Below are 17,785 nucleotides of genomic sequence, written 5' to 3'. Positions count from 1 at the left end.
TTGCAGCCAGTAAGTCAAGGCTGCAGTGAGCTGTGGTTATGCCACGGCACTCCAGCTGGGTGACAAGCAAGACCTCGTCTCAAAAACAAACCAGCCACGCGTGGCGGATCACCTGAGGTAAGGAGTTGGAGACCAGCCTGGCCGACATGGCTCTGCTAAAAATACAAAAATTAGCTGGGCGAGGTGACGGGCACCTGTAATCCCAGCTACTTGGGAGGCTGAGGCAGGAGAATCGCTTGAATCCAGGAGACGGAGTTTGCAATGAGCCGAGATGGTGGTGCTGCACTCCAGCCTGGGTGACAGAGCCAGACTCCGCCTCAAAAACAAAAATAAGCATAGGACATGGGGATAAATTGAAGATTTATGAAGACACAGCTGAAGGAGACATAAAAGTAGATTTGGCTAAATGGAAACATGCCATACTTTGAATGGAATTATTTAATACTACAACGTTGTCAATTTTCCTCAAATAAATCTCTAAAGATAATATATTCAGTTTTGGCCGGGCACGTTGGCTCACGCCTGTAATCCCAGCACTTTGGAAGGCTGAGGTGCCGATCACTTGAGGACAGGAGTTTGAGACCAGCCTGGCCAACATGGTGAAACCCTGTCTCTACTAAAAATACAAAAATCATCTGGACATGGTGGCAGGTACCAGCTACTTGGGAAGCTGAGGCAGGAGAATTACTCGAACCCCGTAGGTGGAGGTTGCAGTGAGCTGAGATTGCACTCCAGCCGGGTGACTCCATCTCAAAAAAAAAAAAAAAAAAATTTATAATATATATATATCCGTTTTTGTAGAAATTGACAAAATGATTCTAAAGCTTATTAGATTATGTGTATTAACAGAAGAACTTTGGAAATTTTTTTCCACAAGAGTCATAAAGGAGGACTTGCCCTACAAAATATGTCAGAATTAAAACATAACTTGTCAGCTGGGTGCGGTGGCTCACGCCCATAATTCCAGCACTTTGGGAGGCCGAGGCAGGCAGATCACGACCAGCCTGACCAACATGGAGAAACCCCGTCTCTACTAAAAATACAAAATTAGCCGGTCATGGTGGCGCATACCTGTAGTCCCAGCTACTCGGGAGGCTGAGGCAGGAGGATCGCTTGAACTCGGGAGGTGGAGGTTGCAGTGAGCCGAGATCGCGCCATTGCACTCCAGCCTGGGCAACAAGAGTGAAACTCTGTTTCAAAAAAAAAAAAAAGAATTATAACTGTCACAGTGGCTACGTATGGAGCATCTAAAACTGAATTTATGTGGGTATTTTGTTAATATGCAATAAACATAGCACTTTAATTCTGGAGGAAAGGTGGATTATTCAGTAAATGATTCTGGGACATTGGGGACAAATTAGATACCTACTTCACACTGATAAATAAAACCAAATAGATTAATGAGAAAACTGTGATTAAACAAAACAACACCCAGACTACACTGGAGCAAATCTGTGAATTTGTTTAATTTTGGGTGGAGAAGGACTTTATAAGCATGACTACCAGAGCAAAAAAATCATGAAGATCGATACATTTGATTATAAAAAAATTAAAGATTTAGGCCGGGTGTGGTGCTCACGCTTGTAATCCCAGCACTTTGGGAGGCCAAAGCGGGTGGATCACTTGAGGTCAGGAGTTTGAGACCAACCTGGTCAACCTGGTGAAACCCCATCTCTACTAAAAATACAAAAAAATTAGTCAGGCATGGTAGCACATGCCTGTAAGCCCAGCTACTCAGGAGGCTAAGGCAGGAGAATTGCTTGAATTTGGGAAGTGGAGGTTGCAGTGAGCCGAGATTGTACCACATCACTCCAGCTTGGGCGACAGAGTGACTCCATCTCAAAAAAAAAAAAAAAAGACTTAGACGTGTTCAAAAGTACCATACATTTAAAAAGACATGCCACAAACTGGGAAAAGTAGAAAAATAGTTTTAAAAATGACCAGTGAATGTATGAAAAGGTGGCCCTCCTCACTTGTAATGATTTAAGAAATGCAGTTTATTTTTATTTTATTGTATTTTTTAAGAAATTCAGTTTTAAAGCAATGGAATATGATTGTCTATCAGCTTGTGCTGAATGGTAAATGTGAGAAAGATTACTACTACTTAGTGGTACTGAGGGAGTTGCAAAACACTTAACACTCTGCTAGTGGGATGGTTTAAGTAAAACAAGTAGCATTCTTAAACTCTTTATTAGGTAAAGAATAGGTAAGTAATGCATATGTTTCCAGGACATTTTCAGTAAGACTGTTTACTGATAGGGTTGTGTAATGCTAATATACTTACTATCTAGTTTTAGTATTATTTTTTTCTCTTGTCTTGGATGGTTTCAATGGAGTCTTATGCATGCAGATATATTAAAACTAGTAATAAAGCAAGAGAAGGAATGTGGATAAATTATCTCAGTTTAATTTCTATTTTGTTCTATTTCTATTTCATACTCCTGGGAAAGAATATTAAGTGGGCATGTGTACTTGAACAGTTGTTCTGTTTTTTATTAGAAAAGAATCCGAATCTATAAAATGTTTTACATATTTGCCAGGGAAACAGAAAAGATATTTGTACAGCTGTAAGAATTGGAATTAATTTCATTTTACTGACTTTTCCTTAACCTAATTCTGAACACTTTTGCCATAGGTTTGAGAATAAGTTGTTATAAAATGACTACTATTCTTCGCTAATAGTATTGGCATTTCAGTTCCTAAATTCTGTTTTTTGATTCTTGAACATTTCTGAATTTACTTTTTTTGTCTTACCTCTTCTACAGAATCATTTTCTTCTTTTTTTTTTATTTTTATTTTTTATTTTTGAGACAGAGTCTTGCTCTGTTGCCCAGGCTGGAGTGCAGTAGCGCGATCTCGGCTCACTGCAAGCTCCGCCTCCCGGGTTCATGCCATTTCTCCTGCCTCAGCCTCCCGAGTAGCTGGGACTAGAGGTACCCGCCACAGCGCCCGGCTAATTTTTTGTATTTTTAGTAGAGATGGGGTTTCACCGTGTTAGCCAAGGTGGTCTCAATCTCCTGACCTCGTGATCCATCCGCCTCGGCCTCCCAAAGTGCTGGGATTACAGGCATGAGCCATCGTACCCGGCCTTCTTTTTTTCTTTCTCTTTAACTTCTGAGCTGAAAATAGTACCTTTTATAAAGAAGTGCTCAAACAATGATTGGACTGATTTCTCCTTATTTCTCTCTGTCTCTTTCACTCTCTTTTTAGAATTTTTCTTTTTTAAGTAGAGACGAGGTCCCACTATGTTGCCCAGTCTGTCTTGAACTCCTGAGCCCAAGCAATCCTCTTGCCTCAGCCTCCCAAAGTGCTCGGATTACAGGCTTAAGCTATCACACCAGGCCTAGGCTAATTTCATATTTTGACATGGCACAAATTTCTTTCAGGTAGCTAGCTTTTCCTCCTCCTCCCCACTTAAAATAGATCCTGATCCAGAAGCCTAATGGAGAAAATGAAAACAGAATGTTCACCCATAAACAGTATCTTTGTATTGGAATCTTTTCTAAAACTTCTTTTGATCTTTTTAGGAGATAGTGTGGGAATCAGCAATCTAGTATTACGTACGTGGAATCTATCACCTTGTTTTTTTAAATACAGCAAACCTCATGAAGTGAATTTCCGTATTTTTTCTTATTCTTGTTAGTTTTGCACCACTCAGGCTTTGCTGTAGAATTTGATGTATATTTGATTCTGTAGAGCGTGGGCTATTGATCTTCACTCAGCTTTCAGAGGAATCTGATTAGTAAGTTTGAGTTTTTTATTATTTTTTAGTTGATTTTGAAGTAAAATACAGCACCATTTTAAGTGATACCATTTCTAAACAATTTTCAGTTCAAATTTTAAGTTAGCTAATTTAGAGCTTAAGAAAATTGCTTTAAAAACATAAAATTACTGGCTGGGTACAGTGGCTCATTCCTGTAATCTCAGCACTTTGGGAGGCCAAGGCAGATGAATTGCTTGAGCCCAGTAGTTCAAGACCAGCCTGGGCAATATGGTGAAACCCCGTTTCTACAAAAAAATACAAAAAGTAGCCAGACACGGTGGTATGTACCTGTAGTCCCAGCTATTCGGGTGGCAGAGGTGAGAGGATCATCTGAGCGCAGGGAGATTGAGGCTGCAGTGAGCCAAGTGAGACCCTGGTTTCAAAAAAAAAAAAAAAGGTTACTAATTGCAGTGCCTTTTATCTTATTTAATGGGCTTAGTCAAACTAAGATGATGTATTTTATCTTATAAATGTTTTCCCTTGAATTTTAACTGAAGAATCCAATGTGTACCTCTCACAAACAGAATGTATTAGTAAGGAAAATAAATACTGCTTTTTATTACTTAAATAGGATATATTTTTCTCTTAGGGATTTTTTTTCTATTTTATCTCACTTTATCGTAGTGCTAGAAAATTTAATCATTCATTTGAGATAGGGAGAAAATTAGGGGTTTTTTTTCTTCTATTTTGAGACAGGGTCTCATTTTGTTGTCCAGGCTGGAGTGCAGTGGCGCCATCGTAGCTCACCATAACCTCAAACTCATGGGTTCAGGTGATTCACCTTAGCCTCCTGATTAAGCTGGGACTGCAGATGTGTATCACCACTCCTGGCTAATTTTTGTTGTTATTTTTTGTTTGATGAGGTCTCATTATGTTGCCCAGGCTGGTCTCAAACTCTGGGCCTCAAATGATCCTCCTGCCCCAGCCTCCCAAAGTGCTGGGATTACAGGCATGAACCTCTGCTCCCAGCCCATTTTTGAAAATATATTCACAGCATTGTGCAACCATCACTACAATCAATTTACATTTTCATCACCCTGAAAAGAAACTCTGAACCCCTTAGCAGTTCCTCTCTGTTTGTTTCAATTTTCCCCAGCTCCAGGCAACTATTGATCTATTATCTTCATAGGTTTGCCCATTCTGGACATTGCGTATTAATGGAATCATATAATATATAGCCTTTTTTTTTCTTTTTTTTTTTGAAACAGAGTCTCACTGTGTCGCCCAGGCTGGAGCGCAGTGGCATGATTGCAGCTCACTGCATCCTCTGCCTCCCAGGTTGAAGCGATTCTCCTGCCTCAGCCTCTTGAGTAGCTGGGACTATAGGCGCCTGCCACCACACCTACTAATTTTATATTTTTAGTAAAGACGGGGTTGCACCATGTTGGCCAGGCTGGTCTCGAATTCCTGACCTCAAGTGATCTGCCCACCTCGGACTCCCAAAGTGCTGGGATTGCAGCCATGAGCCACCGCATCTGGCCATATATATTATGATAGGCTTGTTTCACTTAGTATGTTTCTTCCATGCTGTAGCATATATTAGTACTTTTTTCTTTTTCATGGCCAAATATTCCATTATACAGTTACACAGGTACACTACATTTTGTTTATTCATCAGTTGGTGGACATTTTCATTGTTTCCACCTTTTGACTTATACATAATCCTGCTGCGAACAGTGACTTTTAAAGTTTTTGTGTGGGCCGGGTGTGGTGGCTCATGCCTCTGTAATCCCAGCACTTTGGGAGGCTGGGGCTGGCAGATCACTTGAGGCCGGGAGTTCGAGACCAGCCTGCCCAACATGGTGAAACCCCGTCGTTACTAAAAATACAAAAATTAGCTGGGTATGGTGGCGTGCACCTGTAATCTCAGCTACTAGGGAGGCTGAGGCAGAGAATCACTTGAAGCTGGGAGGCCAAGGCTACAGTGAGCCGAGATCACGCCACTGCACTCCAGCCTGGGTGACAGAGTGAAACTTCATCTCAAAAAAAAAAAAAAAAAAAAATACTGCGTGTGGACATAGGTTTTCAATTCTCATGGGGGTGTGTGTGTATGCATACTCATGCATACATACACATACCTGCAAGATAATTGCTGGCTCGTATGCTAAATCTGTGTTGAACCTTTTACATAACTGTTGGGCTGTTTTGTTTTCTTTTTATTATTTTTTGAAAATAGAGTTGGGGTCTCACTGTTGCACAGGCTGATTTCCTGGGCATAGTGGCTGTATCATTTTACAATCCTACATAGCTGTTTCCAATGTAGCTGTATCATTTTACAATCCTACTAGCAGTGTCTGAGGTTTCTTATGTTTTTCACATCCTCACCAGCATTTGTTATTGTCTGTCTCTTTGATTATAGCCATCCTAGTGGGAGAGTAAGAAGTAGTATCTCACTGTAGATTTTTTTTTCTGTTTACAACTTTACTTTAAAAATTATATATGCACACATGGTAAAAAGTTCAAAACGTGTGTACCAAAAGATTTAACAGTGAAAATAGAAAATAAGTGTGGTCCTTGTTTTCTTCCACCAAGGCAAATATTGTTATAATCTCCTAAACAACTTGTCTTCCAGATTTCTCATTTTCAGTCAATCTTGGGCATTGACATAAAGAAATTCTTAGACATTGCTTTTATTAGATCATCTCATCCCTTGCTCAAAATCTTCAGTGGCCACTGTTGTTTACAGAATAAAATTGGGATGCTATACAGGGCCCTTCCCAGTGGAACTTCTCTTTTTCAACCTTATCTCTCATTATTTCCCAATGTTAATCTACTTATTGACCTACTAAGCTGGCATGTTCTGTGTGTTAGACATCACCAACTTTGTGCCTTCTTTTTTTGTTTGTTTTTGAGTTGGAGTCTCACTCTGTTGCCCAGGCTGGAGTGCAGTGGCGCGATCTTGGCTCACCACAACCTCCGCCTCCCGGGTTCCAGTGATTCTCCTGCCTGAGCCTCCCGAGAAGCTGGGACGACAGGTGCGCGCCACCATGCCCTGCTAACTTTTGTATTTTTAGTAGAGATGGGTTTCACTGTGTTTCCCAGGCTGGTCTCGAACTCCTGACCTTGTGATCCACCTGCCTTGGGCTCCCAAATTGCTGGGATTACAGGCGTGAGCCACCGCGGCCCCCTGTGCCTTCTTCTTTTACTCCTGGATTTAATCCCAACGTGAAGAATCTACCTTACTAACTAGAGTTTTAGATACTTTTTCAAAACCAAGCCCACATCTGTCCTTTTTAGAGTCTTCTCTGACCTTCCCTGCTCATTGTGGTTTGTTTTTATTGCCTGTAACAATGGCTGTTAAACTTTACATTTTAAATTAATTTATGTTTGTATGTATTTATTTGTTGAGAAAGGGTCTCTCTCTGTCACCCCTACTAGAATGCAGTGGCGCCATCATGGCTTACTGCTTCCTGGGCTCAAGCTGTTCTCCCATTTCAGCCTCCCCATGCACCACCCTACCTGGCTAATTTTTTTGTTTGTTTTTTTAGTTTAGTTTTTGTAGAGACAGATGTCTCACTGTGTTGCACAGGCTGATCTTGAACTCCTGGGCTCACGTGATCCTCCCATCTCAGCCTCCCCAAGTGCTGGGATTACAGGTGTGAGTCACCATGCCTAGACTTTAACATTTTCTTTTTAGTATAGAATAGGTCAGTTTTTTTCCCTCTGATGAGATCCCATGCTGACTCTTAGTTAAAACAAGGCTTTGGTTGGAAGAAGAGCTAGTGATGTCCTAGCTCCCTACCTACTCTGCTTTCCCTTGCCTTCTGGGGTGTCCTGAAGACATCATAGGGTGTCCTGAAGTACAGTTGGAGAACCAGTGGTCTCCATCATGTACCAAACACTCATCTTCACGAAGCAGTATGTAGTGTCTTTTTTACCGGTATATTTTCTCTCTCCCAATGCATTAAACTTTTCTGGAGTTCAGAAAACAAATTTATAGAATTAAGGAAATGCGTCCCCCCCAACCATGGTGTCTAGTATATATACAGTGACTTACAGATAACAGGTGTTCAACATATATATATTCCTTTGATTGATTTTTGAAAAGTTTACATGTATATATTTTTTATATACGGGGTCTCACTCTATCACTGAGGTTGGAGTGTGGTGATGCAGATCTTGGCTCACCGCAACCTCCTCCTCCCAGGCTCAAGTGATTCTCCCACCTCAGCCTCCCGAGTACCTGGGACCACAGGTGCGCATCACCATGCCTGGCTAATTTTTTATATTTTTGGTAGAGACAGGATTTTGCCGTGTTGCCCAGGTTGGTTTCGAACTCCTGAGCTCAGGCAGTCCACCTGCCTTGGCCTCCCAAGTGTGAGCCACCACTGAAATACTTATATTTTTAAACTTAATTTATTTATATTTATTATATTTTTATGTTTTTATATTTTAAAAAATATTTTTATACTCACTAGACCTAATTTTATACTCCTAAACCAGGGAATAACTGTTTTTTTTTCTCTTACATAGGCATGATACCATAGACAATGATTAAAATTGTAATTACCATTCATTTCTTAGTTTTGTGGCTGGGACACTGATGTCTTCAAATGTTAGTTTGCAAATACAGTCAGCCCTCTCTATCCATGGGTTACACAGCTGTGAATTCAACCAACCATGGATCCAAAATATACGGGAAATACGCTGGGGCTGTGGGTCACACCTGTAATTCCAGCACTTAGGGAGGCTGAGGCAGATGGATCACCTGAGGTCAGGAGTTCAAGACCAGCCTGGCCAACATGGCAAAACCCTAGCTCTACTGTAAGTACAAAAAATTAGCTGGCCATGGTAGTGCACATGTGTAATCCCAGCTACTCAAGAGGTTAAGACAAGCAGTTTGCTTGAACCTGAGAAGTAGAGGTTTCCATGAGCTGAGATTGTGTCACTGCACTCCAGCCTGGGCAACAGAGTGTGAGAAGAAAAGAAAAAAAAAATTATATGGGAAATCAAAAGCATCTACACTGAACATGTACAGACTTTTTTTCTTGTCATTATTCCTTAAGCAGTACAACAACTATTTCCGTAGCATTTACTTTGTATTAGGTATTATAGGTAACCTAGAGGTTTAAAGTATGCGAGAGTATGCAAATACTACACCACTTTGTATCAGGGACTTAAGCATCCCTGGATTTTGGTATCCCTAGGGGGTATTAGAACCAATCCCCCATAGATGCTGAAGGACAACTGTAGTGTGTGTTGGAATAATTTATTTTCAAATGGATCATTTGGAGAACACTATTCTTTAGGAAACATAGCCTCCTAAGTTCTGTTCCATACATCCCTTTCACCTCCATGGCGTTGTAGCATCCTGCTTTCATGACTGTGTCATCACTCGGAAGGAACTGCTTCTCTTCCAGAATGCTTTCAAAGATCTACTCTGACCACAGCTATAAACTTTACACTTCTATTCTCTTCTTGCCCCTCACAGTGTTCTCTGTTCCTCTAAGATCTTAAACTCTGTCTACTCCTAATCCAGCCTGCTGGGTGTGGCTGGAGAAAGTCCCACTGGGGGGCTGATTAGTTAGGAATGTAGGGTTTCCAGCTCTTGCTGGAGCCTCAGAAGAGTTCAGCAGACTTTTTTTTTTTTTTTTCCTGAAACCTATTTCTGCAACCTTGATGACCACTCCTTCCAGTCCCTCACCTATTTGCTTTATTCATGGCAGAGGCTCTTTCTTCCTGCTTGTCAGTACAAAGAGGCAGGATTCTTCACCTGGATCTGTGGATTCTCAAAAGAATTTGTGGAGAGAATTCAGGGCATTGATGACCTTGGATGAAGAGAAATTTACATCTTTATTTACACTAACCTTCAAGTGAAATTTAGCATTTTTTGCCATTTAAAAATATAGGCAACAAACAACTAGTATTAGCAGTATTTATGACTTAAGCACCTATAGAACTCAGTTAATTTCATATCGCTTGATGTTATGGGTATCTCAAATTATTATTTTATGTATATATATTTTTGAGATGGAGTCTCGCTCTATCTCCCAGGCTGAGTGCAGTGGTGCAGTCTCAGCCCATTGCAACCTCTGCATCCTGGGTTCAAACGATTCTCCTGCCTCAGCCTCCTGAGTAGCTGGGATTACAGGCGCACACCACCACGCCTAGCTAATGTTTGTATTTTCAGTAGAGAAGGGGTTTCACCATATTGGCCAGGCTGGTCACCAACTCCTGACCTCAAGTGATCCGCCTGCCTTGGCTTCCAAAGTGCTGGGATTACAGGCGTGAGCCACCGCACCCGGCCTCAAATTATTTTTAGAAACAGAATCTTGATATGGTATCCACTCTGGCCTTGAACTTGTGGGCTCCGGCAGTCCTCCCACCTCAGCCTCCTGAGTAGCTGGGATTATAGGCATGTGCCACTGCACCAGGCTTCAAATTATTATGTATGTTCATCACCTCTTTAAATTTATAATAGTTATTAAACCTGTTACTGGATCTTAATATTTAATGCTTTAATTAAGAACATGTATGTTACTATGCCAACAGATTTTTTTAGTTTTTGATAACTGCATTTCATTGTTAATTGTTCTCATTTGATTTCCTGTGTATTTTATGAATTTAAGTACATTCTGAATACAGTTTCATAGGCTTCCCTAAAATATTGAAGGGGCCCATGGATTAAGAAAAAGGCTAAGAATCCCTAATCTAGAGGCTCCCCACAGTCCTCTTTTGTCATCATACCCCTACCCCATTCTAGCCTGAGGAGCGTGGCTCCACCTGTGCCCTTGGTTTTGTTGTTCCAGTCCATACATCCTGCACCCTTAACTGTGTTTCTTATCCCCAACTTGTTTCTTTATGTTATTCTTCAGTATTATAGTCTTTAATATAATCTGTATAATACATGGTGTAGTATATGCTCGTAGTATACAATTCAGTTAGAACAGATGAGTATTCAATGAAAAGATAATCTCCTCTCTAACCCCCAGTCCCACTTCCCTGGGGAAGCCTGTGTTCTTGTGTACAATTCAGAAAATGTTTATACACATATTTTTTATTTATTTATTTTTTGAGACAGAGTCTCGCTCTCGCCAGGTTGGAGTGCAGTGGCGCAATCTTGGCTCACTACAACCTCCGCCTCCCTAGTAGTTCAAGCAATTCAAGGTTCAAGCAATTATCCTGCCTCAGCCTCCTGAGTAGCTGGGACTGTAGGCATGCACCACCACGCCTGCCTAATTTTTGTATTTTTAGTAGAGACAGGGTTTCACCATGTTGGCCAGGATGGTCTCGATCTCTTGACCTCATGATCCACCCGCCTCAGCCTCCCAAAGTGCTGGGATTACAGATGTGAGCCACTGTGCCCAGCCTGTTGATTTAATTTTAAACGGAGTTTCGCTCTTGTTACCCAGGCTGGAGTGCAATGGTGCGATCTCGGCTCACCGCAGCCTCTGCCTCCCAGGTTCAAGTGATTCTCCTGCTTCAGCCTCCCGAGCAGCTGGGATTACAGGCATGCACCACCATGCACAGCTATATTTAGTAGAGATGGGGGTTTCTCCATGTTGGTCAGGCTGGTCTCGAACTCCTGACCTCAGGTGATCCGCCCGCCTCGGCCTCCCAAAGTGATGGGATTACAGGCGTCAGCCACTGCACCCCGCCTATACACATTTTTTTGTTTTTTGTTTTTTTGAGATGGAGTCTCGCTCTGTTGTCCAGGCTGGAGTGCAGTGGCGCGATCTCTGCTCACTGCAAGCTCTGCCTACCTGGTTCACACCATTCTCCTGCCTCAGCCTCCCGAGTAGCTGGGATTACAGGCGCCGGCCACTATGCCCATCTAACTTTTTGTATTTTTAGTAGAGATGGGGTTTCACCGTGTTAACCAGGATGGTCTTGATCTCCTGACCTCGTGATCTGCCTGACTGGGCCTCCCAAAGTGCTGAGATTACAGGCGTGAGCCACCACTCCCAGCTATACACGTATTTTTAATGCCACTCCAGTCTATGTTGGAACCATTTTACTTCCCCTTTCTTATTTTCTTCTTGTGTTCTTGAAGGCCTAGATCAGCTGTTGCTGATAGGCTGTCACTGTCACTTTAGAAAGCCCAGAGCCTTTTGTTCCTTAGAACTTTGTTCTTAATTGTATTGTAGCACTCATTGTATTCGATTCTAAAAGATTTGCTTCATTTCTGTAACTAGTCTCTTACACCCAGGAGCTCCTAGTTCCTACAGGAAATGCTGGGAATTGTATCAGTCAAATGTGAATCCCCACCTCGTCCAGACTTATGAGTGCATTGTAGGTACTCGGTAAGTGCTAAAAATGACTAAATAGTCCCACTGATACCAATCTATATACTGATACTTTATATAGTATATAGATTGGTCCACATATAACGATGACACATAATGAGAAACTGTCTTAAAAAGTTGTTGAAAGTGCCGCAGGAATAGGAATTGATCAAAACAATATGATTTTTTAGGTTTATATAGAACTTTGATGTTTGAGAAAAGGCTGATTTAGTTGAGAAGAAATGGTTAGCTGAGGATTTTGATGACTTCTCTGGAGGCACATTTGAGGGTTTGTGATGTTAAATCTGATGTTAATGATTATTTCATCCAGTTTTATGTCATTTTATAGTTTTTATACATTTAAGTATATTTATTTCTAATGTTTAACACTAGCATTTTAGTTATTTGACCATTATTCTGGCCCTTTAAAAAATGCTCAGACAAGTTTGAATGATTTTTCAGAGGCATTATTGGCTCAGAGGTAAAAGAGGAAAGATTGAGAAGCTGAATATGTACTCTGTTTCCTGGGTATGGGGCTGGGGATACCCAGAAGAGGCTCACACGTTGGTTGAGACATTTCTTTATGACCACCAGCAGGTGGCATCACCGGCCCAAAATGACTAAGTTTCTGCCCAGAATCAGAAGAGAAGGTGTTGAGAGCCCACTGCTGTGGGGGTAGCATGGAAGGTGGGATACAGGGGCTGGAGGTGATACAATTTTGTTCCTTCCTCCAACATCGCCTGCTAGTCTAGAGGCTTTTATAAATTGAAAAACTAATTATTTATCATCTCATCTGATGGTTTTTATGTTTTTCCTTTTTTCTCTCTATACCTGTAGTTCCTTCAGAAACAGGTAACACTTTTCTAATAGTCACGTTGTATTCTTGCATCTTGTTCTTACAATGCTTTTGTGTCTCACCATAGGGGATGATGGAAAATTAATATTCTTTGACTTATGGCATTGGTAAAATCTGCATGCAAATTCCCACAGTTGCCTGTAGATTAGAACCAGTTGTTTTTTTCTCAACTTTGCAGGAATCCTGGTTACAACATTGTACTATTTACTACCAACAGTGTTTTTTTTTTTAAAATCCAGACTTGCTGGGCATAGTGGCTCATGCCTGTAATCTCAGCGACTTGGGAGGCTGAGGTGGGAGGATTGCTTGAGCCCAGGGCTGCAGTGATTGCGGCACTACACTCCAGCATGAGTGACAGAGCAAGACCCCATCTCTGAAAAAACAAAAACAAAAACAAAAACAATTTTTTTTTAAAGAAACAGAAACAAAAATCCAAACTTGTAACCACTGTAAAACAAATCAGAATTTACGATAGTGGATATTATTAATAGTGCAGAATGGATACCCAGATCTTGCTTCCTTTCTAGTTAATGATGCAATGTTGGCCTGAAATGCATTACTTATAGCCAGGGATTTTCTCAGCATCCTGATGCTATAGCCTCATTTCGTGCTAACTCTCCACTTCTGCACATCTTCCCCTAAGTCCTTTACTCATCTTTAGAAAGAGCTACTTTTGGTGAAATTTTAAAACCAAGGAATATCATTCTTTATAGAATCACACTTCTGTGTTTTCCCCTTCCCCATTTCTGTCTCGAAAGCAGACAGACTGCTACATAACCTGTGAATACTTTTTTTAAAAAAAAGTTTGGTATTGTAAACAGAAGATTTAAGATTAAAATGTAGCATTGAGAAAAATAGATTTATTAATAATGTCCTCTTAACACAACCTAAATTCTGGTCAGTGGAACAAAGCCTGGGTCCTAAAGTTTTAGACGCTTGCTTGCTTTTCCACTCTGGCTCTTACTTGGGGATCCTTTTAGAAATTTGTTTAGAATAATACTGTAAAAACATATTTAAGCTACTTTGTGTGTACATTTGGGATCTTTTGGTTTGAAGACGGCTTGACTCAAGATTTTCTAAATATTTTCACACACACACACATACCCTGTAGTGAGAAAAAAATCCGTTTATATGGTTCTATAAAAATCTCTAGCTGCTTCGAGCTTTAATTTCTTGAATCAAAAGAGTATTTTTAATGCTCAGCTTCTATCTAAATAAATGCTTTATTTACTTAAATGTGTGCTTTTCAAAAACTAGTATGATTAAGACATTAACAGGATCTTAGACGTAAAGGAACAGTCCTGTTGCTTCTTCCAGAAGATAATATGACTCGTTTGGAATTTTCCTATACTGTAGTTTTTTGTCTAGTGTTGTGAGAATTAAAGGGATTTCAGGATCTTAAGGTAGGTTATTATTTGATGTTTTCTTGGAACATTTTACATTCTTGAAAATACACATGGCTAAATTAATTTTTGCCAGCAATCCACATAACTTTAAGATAATGTAGAGAAGAACTTGATTCAGGTTAGTATCAAATAAGGTCAGATTTCTAGTGCCATCAGTAGCTTTCAGCAAAGATGAGGTGTTGGTAAGATAGCATTAGTCTCTTAGAATCTCTTAGAGAGATTTTCCAAAATTCAGCCATTTCTAGTGAATGCTCCATTCCACCCCCAGCTGAGTCCTGCTGCTTTGGGGAACTCCCTCAGCACACTCTTGGCTCTTAGAATTGCTAGCAATGGGAATAGTGCTGCTGGTGGAGCTGGCAGCTAAGCCCAGAGGTGGATTAATGCTTTTATTCCCTGATGTACAGGTATACACACTCATACCTACCCACACCTAGTTTGGGATAAGTAGAGGTTAGAATTAGCTAGGCTTGAAGTTCCATGCTTAAATTTGCTGGCTCAGATTTCTTATTTTGGCATCACTTTGCCCATTAGGGAGACAATGACAGTTATAGAAGCATTGCCAAATAAAAAATCCATCTGGAATAACCTCTTTTGTAGGAGTATTGGGTGTTTAGTTGTTGATTCGTCCCTTCCTCCTCTTAGTGGCAACTTACAGTACTGGGAAAGAACAGTGGCTGGGAGCTTATATTCCTCAGCAGAGCCAGATCAGCAGAAGTATTACTCCTTAGTTCGTAGTAGGTGGTACCCTATGGGTCCAGTCATTTAAATGCAAGCCTGTATCTACAGAGCGTTTCCTAGTGCCATCATTGCCCAGTGGGCCTTTATTTAGCTGAGTCTAACTCCCAACTAGAGAAAATTTCCTGTGCCAGACAGCAGTATGGTCAGCTAACATGTGGATGCTACATTTGCTTTCATAAGTCAGTACTCTTCAATAACATCAGTAGAAGAGAAGAGGACACAAAGTGAGAGTGTGTTAATAGGAAGTCCAGGTATGCCTGCTACCTGAACTTTCTGAGACAGGTAATACTGTAGGGCCTGAACTTTGTAGCAGAGTGGTTATATATGAAGAAGTGGGTTCTGGGAGGGGTTAAACCACTTAGAATGGCTTCATTTACTAATGGCAAGAGTTTGCTGGGATATTGACCACTGTACATAGACATGAATACGGAAAGTTAAAAACAAAATCCACATATATTTGGCTGCAAGTACTCTGAAGGTATATCTAATTAGTGCATCCATTAAACAAAAGAGATATTTTAGGCCAGGCATGGTTGCTCACACCTGTAATCCCAGCACTTTGGGAGGCCAAGGTGGGTGGATCACCTGAGGTCAGGAGTTCGAGACCAGCCTGGCCAACATGGTGAAACCCTGTCTCTGCTAAAAATACAAACATTAGCTGGGCGTGTTGGTGGGCGCCTGTAATCTTAGCTACTTGGGAGGCTGAGGCAGGAGATTCCCTTGAACCTGGAAGGTGGAGGTTGCAGGGAGCCGAGATGGTGTCACTGCACTCCGGTCTGGGTGAAAGAGCAAGCTCCATCTCAAAAAAGAAAAAAAAAAAAAAGAGATATTTTTGATGGATTGATAGAAATTTTCTTTTTCTTTTCTTTTTTTTTTTTTTGAGACGGGGTCTCACTCTGTCACCAGGCTGGAGCACAGTGGCGTGATCTCCATTCATTGCAACCTCCACCTCCCGGGTTCAAACGATTCTCCTTCCTCAGCCTCCCGAGTAGCTGGGACTACAGGCATGTGCCACCATGCCCAACTAATTTTTGTATTTTTAGTAGAGAGAGGGTTTCACCATGTTGGCCAGGATGGTCTCGATCTCTTAACCTCATGATCCGCCTGCCTGGGCCTCCCAAAGTGCTGGTATTACAGGCATGAGCCACCGCATCTGGCCAGAAATTTTCTTGGTCACTTCTGAGACATGCAGAGTAATTACCTGTAATATAATTTAATGAATTATGTCAATATATTAAAATATGCTTCATGTGGGCTGGGCACGATGGCTCATGCCTGTAATCCCAGCACTTTGGGAGGCCAAGGTGGGGGTATCACTAGGTCAGGAGATCAAGACCAGCCTGGCTAACACGGTGAAACCCCGTCTACTAAAAATACAAAAAATTATCCGGGCGTGGTGGTACACACCTGTAGTCCCAGCTACTCGGGAGGCTGAGGCAGGAGAATCGCTTGAACCCGGGAGGCAGAGGTTGCAGTGAGCCGAGATCACGCCACTGCATTCCAGCCTGGGCAACAGAACGAGACTCTATCTCAAAAAAAAAAAAAAAAAAAAAATGCTTCGTGTGGCTTAAAATTATATGAAAAGAAAATACCTTTACTGATAGTCATCTGTGATTCCATTTGCTAAATTAAACGTGAAAACATACTTTTACTGAATACTATATATTCCATATCAGTTTAGATAGCAGTTTATCTTCACATACATAAGTTTTAAGTTTACCTTTATTATAGTGCATTGGTCTTTTGTTTTCATCAACCTAAATTATGTTCAATAAATGTTTCTGTTAGATTTTAAGTTAAACAATTATGTGAAATTCATTTTTTGTAATTGTTTTTTAACATATGTCTTTGTTGGTAATTCACGTGTGTGAGTGTAACTGATTGCCAGATTATATAAACTTTCAACCAAAACCATTCTTTGCAGATGCTTTTACTGACTCTGCTATCAGTGCTAAAGTGAATGGCGAACACAAAGAGAAGGACCTGGAGCCCTGGGATGCAGGTGAACTCACAGCCAATGAGGAACTTGAGGCTTTGGAAAATGACGTAGTAAGTAACATCTTTGTAATTAGTGCTAGACTCTGTGGTCAGTATGACATCCTGTCACTTGGTTGTAATTTAAGTGTGCTTTTGTTGTTGTTGTTATTGTAGTGAGTGTATTTAGAGCAGCAGGTTTGTTGTATAACTAGAGACTTTCTCCCAAGCAATATATAAAGAAAAATGTTTGTTATTTTACTTGTAGGGGTTAAGCAGGAGTACTGTCTGTTCTTGTGGATGCTCATGAATTACTTCTTTGTGATTAAAATAAATAATAAGAAGTAGCTTAAATTAAAATTAGAAACCATGGGAAATGCCGGTGTGTTTTGCTTTAACACCCAGCCAAATAAGGTAGCCTAAGGAAAGTGGTGTCTTAATTGTTGACTTCACCTAGAGATGAGGTTGAAGTAGGACATTTTAAGCCTCTTGTCTGAAGAAAAGGTTGTCATTAAGATAAATAATTAGGTTACATTGGAATTAAAGCATTACATAAATTTCTTGGTCTTAAATTTGGATTATTCTCCACAAAATTCTTTTATTTCTAAAACGCCTCTTGTCACATACTAGTTTTGTTTCTCTCTTTAATGCATTATCTGTACTTGAAGTGCTTAGCTGGGTATGCTGGCACATGCCTGCAGTCCCAGCTACTTGGGAGGCTGAAGCAGGAGAATCACTTGAGCCCAGGAGTTGGAGTCCAGCCTGAATGACATAAGGAGACCCCTTCTCTAAGAAATAAAAATAAAAACAAATAATAAAGACT

At 40.8% G+C, this 17,785-nt stretch overlaps 1 protein-coding gene across 50 annotated transcripts in view; it reads left to right on the top strand.

Annotated features, from left to right (window-relative positions):
* ATXN2 (ataxin 2) overlaps positions 1 to 17,785 on the top strand; it is a 146,707-nt gene that overhangs the window by 56,750 nt on the left and 72,172 nt on the right. For all 50 annotated transcript variants that reach the window (XM_054663571.1, XM_054663565.1, XM_016924240.3 and 47 more), the window contains one exon: positions 16,913 to 17,037. In XM_054663571.1, coding sequence (XP_054519546.1) covers positions 16,913 to 17,037 — 125 coding nt within the window. The remainder of the gene's footprint in view (positions 1 to 16,912; positions 17,038 to 17,785) is intronic.

This window comes from Pan troglodytes, chromosome 10 (assembly GCF_028858775.2).
Source record: "Pan troglodytes isolate AG18354 chromosome 10, NHGRI_mPanTro3-v2.0_pri, whole genome shotgun sequence".
NCBI classification, from domain to species: Eukaryota; Metazoa; Chordata; class Mammalia; order Primates; family Hominidae; genus Pan; species Pan troglodytes.
This window is presented reverse-complemented; position numbering and strand designations above follow the sequence as displayed.